This window comes from Myodes glareolus, chromosome 1 (assembly GCF_982192425.1).
Source record: "Myodes glareolus chromosome 1, mMyoGla1.1, whole genome shotgun sequence".
Taxonomy (NCBI): domain Eukaryota; kingdom Metazoa; phylum Chordata; class Mammalia; order Rodentia; family Cricetidae; genus Myodes; species Myodes glareolus.
In genome coordinates this window covers 133,991,163-133,997,162 of record NC_142026.1, presented here as the reverse complement: position 1 = coordinate 133,997,162, position 6,000 = coordinate 133,991,163, and the positions used below count along the sequence as shown (strand labels likewise).

The 6,000-nt window shown below is 40.0% G+C and overlaps 1 protein-coding gene across 3 annotated transcripts in view; it reads right to left on the bottom strand.

The window, feature by feature from the left end:
- Window positions 1-447: 447 nt before the first annotated feature.
- Tulp4 (TUB like protein 4) overlaps window positions 448-6,000 on the bottom strand; it is a 160,592-nt gene continuing 155,039 nt past the window's right edge. For all 3 annotated transcript variants that reach the window (XM_085687695.2, XM_085687702.2, XM_085687708.2), the window contains exon 15: window positions 448-4,986. In XM_085687695.2, coding sequence (XP_085543821.2) covers window positions 4,870-4,986 — 117 coding nt within the window. In that variant the 3' untranslated portion in view covers window positions 448-4,869. The remainder of the gene's footprint in view (window positions 4,987-6,000) is intronic.

The window sequence follows — 6,000 nt, the reverse complement described above, 5'->3', positions numbered from 1 at the left end:
ACTTAAAACTGGGTTTAATTAAGTTTCCCAGAAAGTAACTAAGGTGTCAACTTATTTGGCACCTCTAATATTTTAGGTACTATACAGATGCATTCATCCCCCCTATAATATAACTAAATATTTATTAGAAAAATTAACAAGCAGCACAAATCATATTACACAATCAAGTAAACTAAGTATCATTCAAGACTATAAATGCATTCTTAACCGGAATCTTTTTCAGAAAGAAGAAAAAATAAAAAGTCAAAGCAATTCATCAAGTAGACAACATGCTCTGACCTCTCAAACTCAGCAATGGAGTAACAGGGACATTTCAGTGTCCCCAGTCATGTTGGCATTTCCCAGGGGACACCTGAAGCAACTAGTGGGGGGTTCAGAAGGTCATGCCAATGGAAGGATGTAGTTTCTTCTCAAATGACTCATAATTCAAACTTGGCACACATGTAATTTCTTTTTTTCATCTGCAAAATTTTATTAAGCAATAGCTGGACAAATCTTACAATTTCAAATCATCAAGAAAAAAAAATTGAGAGTAACCCATCTCAATAGTAAAGGCAAAATAATCTTGACAAACTACATCATTTTGAATGCAAACCATTTATCCCATCTAAAATACTTCCTGCGCAATCGAGTATACAAAGTACATACAAAGACAGGCAAATAAGGGAGAGATCATTGAGAAGCAATGGCGACTCTCAACAGATCTTGTCTGGAAAGTTAAACAAAGCAAGATGCTGAATTAAAAAAATAAAAATTAAAAACCAACACAGTGGGGAGAGGGGCTGATGTGTACAAAACAGTGCACGCTGTTCCCAAAGTGTGGACAAGAACATGCTGGTGGTCTCGTTTGGTCTGTGACCTATGCACCCCACAATGCACATTTATGGGAATAAAAAGATGAGAGAAGGAGAAAGGTAGATGCCAGCAGTAGCCATAGTAGTAAACTTGGAAATTATGCCCAAATTTACAGTACTAAAGTAATGCATTTATAAACAAATGCAAACAATACACCTTTGGTAAATAATACAGTGCCTTTTCACTCAGATGTACAACCCATGCTCTCTCACAACACGAGAAGAAAATTATCTACAATAAACAAGACCTTAAAACCCTACCCTTCCCCTTAAAAATAACTTGTAAACAGAAAATATAGATTCAGTTAAAGTCACAAGAAAACTGCACAAAGCCGAAAAAAAATGGAAACAAAATAAGCCACAATCCTGCAGAGTTTATCAGCCAGAAAATAAGGAGCAAGATACACAGTGGTGTAGAGTTCTCAACTGTATGCTACCATAAAGTCCCGGAAACTCAAATGACAGTTGGAACCCAGTTAACGTTGTCAACCCATCCACAGCCCACACAGGAACAGTAGGACTTTCCTCCCCACAGATGCCTTTCTCAGAAAGTCTTCTGAATTAGAAAAAAAGACTCTTCCACATGAGTGCTCTACAGGAAGCAAGCCATGAATGACACTCTGAACCCACTCTCAATTTGAGACACATGTGCCCAACGAAGAGAGCACACTCACAGGAACTTTCAGGGACTTCCACTGTACTTGGATTTGGTGCTTCTATAATTTTAGTAGACTAAACATGATTCCAAACACATTTTAGGAGTGAACTTTCAAAGAAACGTTGGTTTCTGTTCAAGTAGACAGTTCTGACTCAAAAAAGAACTTTTTTTTTTCTACAAAAAGGCCATATTTTGAAACATATTTTCAATCTCATGAAGGGAAGATGAGCTGCTGAATTAGGCTACCGGGGCAAGAATGAGTTTTCAAGTCTGCATAGCCCCATCCCTTTCAATAAGAGATGGACAAAAGTAGGTAAGACACCCCCAGCCAAATTCACTCTCCACCACTGTGACAGAGCAATTCGACCTTGGCCCCCCGACCTTTGATTACAGAAAAGACATTACATAAAGGAGCAGGGCTGTGGATGAAAAGTACCAACTTGCAAAAGCTTTTGCTTTCTGTGTCCATTAGAACTCTGAGTAGTTCTAGCTTTATAGGTCCAGTTTTTTTTTTTCAGAATATAGATTCAAATGGGTAACTGTACAAACATTCATGACCTCTGTTTTGATGAGGTCAGAGCCAGACAAACCTAACACCCGTTTTGCTTATTAACATACTGTCTTTCTGTAAGTCTCTACGTAGTTGACTGTTTTTTAATTTAGGTAGCCAATGAGACATTGTGACATTCACAAATTGCTATTAGTAGCCATGAAGTGCCTAGAATTCTGTTACTTAAAGTCTTAGCTTGAGGAGAATTTAATCAAATGATGTTGACTGTATGAAGCAATTTTTAAAAAGAAGCCATTATCTTAAGTGACACTGTGTCACAACTGCTGCTGCCTGCAGCCTACAGCACATGTGGTACCTGAGACTCACTCCTCCTCAGCCTGGGAAAGGAGTCTAGTGGGTGGCAGGAGCTCCCGGTTCTATTCTGCAGCTCATAGGTCAAGCATCATTCAAGACAGGAAGCAGGCATCTCCATGGATGGAAAATATCTTTTAGAGATGATTTCCTCCATACTCAATCTTATTTAGCCAAGTTATAAAGTATAACTTTTACAGTTTTTGCAAAAAGCCAGCTTGAACTAAAAACAAAATTGAGGACTGTTGATCAAGGTTCCTCTTTTGCTACTCTAATGTAAGAGCTCTCACCCTTCCTTGGGTCCCATCACTTTTTATTGCTAACCAAAATTTTCAAAATAAGGAGAAATACTACCTTTGGGTATGCCATCTCAAAGAAATAGCCTATTTTGCATATAATCAATACTGATGGAGTGAATTTACTTTTTAAGGAATTAATAGGATTATTTTTCAATTTTCAAGAAAGTTACAAATTATCCAGCAAAAACCATCTTCGTCATATTCTCTTTATTTTTTGCAGCAAAATATATTGCCAGCAAATAAGTCATTACAAAGGTACTATTTTTCTAAATAAATAATAATGGGCATAAGTCACCAATACATAGTAACAAAATAGTTCCCAAGAATATTATAAAGAGCAAGATAAATATCTCTTAGACAATAAAACAAAGGAATTGCATTTAAATTATTCCATAAACTGAGAGGCTACAACCATATTGCACAACTAATGATAGCACGGGAACACCTTAGCAAGCTACAAAAACTGACGTAAACCAACACAGTCATTCCCAATACACTACTCAACACTTACTGGGACAACTGACCCACCTAAGAATCAGCTCCCATATTTTAAATTATAAAATGGAAAACTCCAGTATCAGCTGGGAGATGTCCTTGTTAGTATTTCTTTGGACTTTTGAAAGAATGATGAGTTAATTTAATTTTGCTCAGATAAAGAAATCAAACAGTTTCTTTTCTAATTCTTAAACCAAACACAAGAAAAAAAAACACAAAACAATTTTTAAGTGAAAAGTTTCCTGTAACATCTTCCACTTGTCAGTTTTCAAATAATACCCACACTTAGGAGTCAAGGTCAGCGGGCAGTTCTTGTGCTCTGGGAAAGAACAACATCACAGGTAAAAGCTACAGCACGAACTGGCTCCTATAATAAAGTTTGGATATTTGCCCAAGGTGTATTCCCACAACAAGAAGAAACTGGGCAAAGATACTATAGGCAGAAGGAGTGGCATACGGACAGCCGACTACCTAAGTCTGATAGTCTTAACAGGGTTTTCCCGGTGGTTTGTCTTTTACACCCAAACACAGTTCTTTTTTTTTTTTTCCCTTAGAGAATACTGTGGAGCTTTCCCCGAAGATCTGACCACATCCCTATCTTTTAATATCCTGTGAAATGCACAAATATTTTTGATCACACTTATAATAGAAGAAAAGCATTCAAATCAGCTGAACTTTAGTGTGGCCAAGGGAAGGAATGGTATAGTTTCAAATCAAATTCCATTCATACTTTAGAAAAGACAGAGCAATGAGATCTAAAAGAGAAAGTTGTTTACAGTAAAATATTCCAGATTAAAACAAACGCAGGATAAGGGAGAACAAAGGCTGTTTCCTGACAAGTGTAGTATCTGGTGACGGACCAGTCTGGGGAATGTGAATAGAAGCCCAGCTCTTCCTCAGCCTGATGTGCCCACTGATGTCTCTGACCTTCTCCCAAAGTCAGATGGGATTCTGACTGTAAAGAAACCAGTTGGGTTCCCACCAGTATCCTTGGGAGAGAACAGTCCTAGCACAAACTCACCCAGGTGTCTGCAGCGTGCTGTAGGTCTGTCTCCATGGGCAGTCTATCGCCTCACAGACTGCCTACCAAATCACACTCACACTAGTGACAGCACCCATTTCCCTTGGTTTACATCAACAGAGCAGAAGTCATTTGCATATGTTTCCTTCATTCATGTAGGTACCTTCTAGTAAGCAGCACATATGTGTGAATTAAGTTTTGTCCTCCCTCAAAAGAGAAGCTGAATCTTCCAGAGTTTTGGTTATGTTGAAAAAAAAAAGAAACCAACAAACATCTTTTTGCACTAGTGATAATGTTGGAAGGGTTAGAGTCCAGGTAACATGAAGAATGAACACTAACACACACTCCCTATGCCTAAAAGAAGAGCAGGCTCAAAGCAATCTGTCTTCTTTCCAAAGGCCTTCGTCCTAGTTACCGAAAAGTAAATCAATAAAACATTCTATAGCCAAGCTACACTGCCTTCAAGAACACAAGATACCACAAGTTCTTGGCTTCCAAATACTACTCTATCAAAAGGAGAAAGGAGGGACAATAAAGGATAAATGGACAGTTGACCACGCCTAAACATCAGCACCCTCCTGGCCTGCTGGCTTCTTCTACTGTTGCTGTCTCCGGTCCTCCTGGGTAGTAGCAGCACATCTTCCTCCAAAGGCTCCTGGCATGTCTCCCTCTGCATCTGTCTATTTTAGGCGCTGAGTCACATTGGCCAGGGCAACAGCAAAAGCCTGCACAGCTGAGAAGGGGTACTGGAAGTCTAGGATGTATGCATTACCATCAATCCGTCCAAACTGCATCACCTAGGGAAGAAATGAAAAGAGCAAACACAACAAAGGAAGAGAAAGTGAGCAGTCAGATGTACCAACTCCGAGGGGAGCAGAGAGCATCTTTCATGAGAGTTCTAGAAACTCATGGTGCGGGAGAATTATCTGTATTCTGTCATTCATGTTTTAAATAAATGCTGATTGGCCAGGCAGGAAGCACAGGAGGGTCAACCAGACAGGAAGTAGAGGTGGGGCGATGAGAACAGGATAATTCTGGGAAGGAAGAAGCCCATTCCTCTCAGTTCTGCCCAGACCACCTAAGAAGCAGGATGTGACCTGCCCTGCTGAAAAAGGTACTGAGCCATGTGGAGGAAGTAGAGGCGGGGCGAAGAAAATAGGAGAATTCTGGGAAGGAGGAAGCCCATTCCTCCCAGTTCTGCCCAGACTACAGAAGAAGCAAGATGTGACCTGCCCCGCTGAAAAAGGTACCAAGCCATGTGGCTAACATAGATAAGAATAAAGGGTTGATATAAGTTATAAGAGTTAGCAAGACTTGGGAGGGTGTTGGGAAGAGGGGCGTAAATGGAAACTTTAATAATTTAATAAAATTACTTTTAAAAAAAAAGAGTTAGCAAGACACCTGAGCTAATGAGCCAATCAGTTTATAATCTTATGGAGATCTCTGTGTGATTTTCTTTGGAACTTGCTGGCTGTGGGAACTGGGCAGGACAGAAACCCCAACAAGCAGGCCCTCATGTTACAAACCCACACTACTGAATCTGAGGGGCTTCTAGATCTAACTAAAGATTTATAGGACAGGGGACAGAGGGTTGTGGTGATGATTAAGGGCTACAGGTGAGATAAAGTGGGTTCTCCATGGCAGACAAAAGGAGGCTTCACATTCGGAGAGACCAGAGATGTGCCAGCTTTGTCCAAGTTCTCCATCTCAGAGAAGGCGTCCCTGGCCACTTTTCTAAATTACCACAACCTCCTTTCCACCATGTTCCTCCTTGCCCTGTGGCCTCAGAACATGAGACTACTGCATCACAG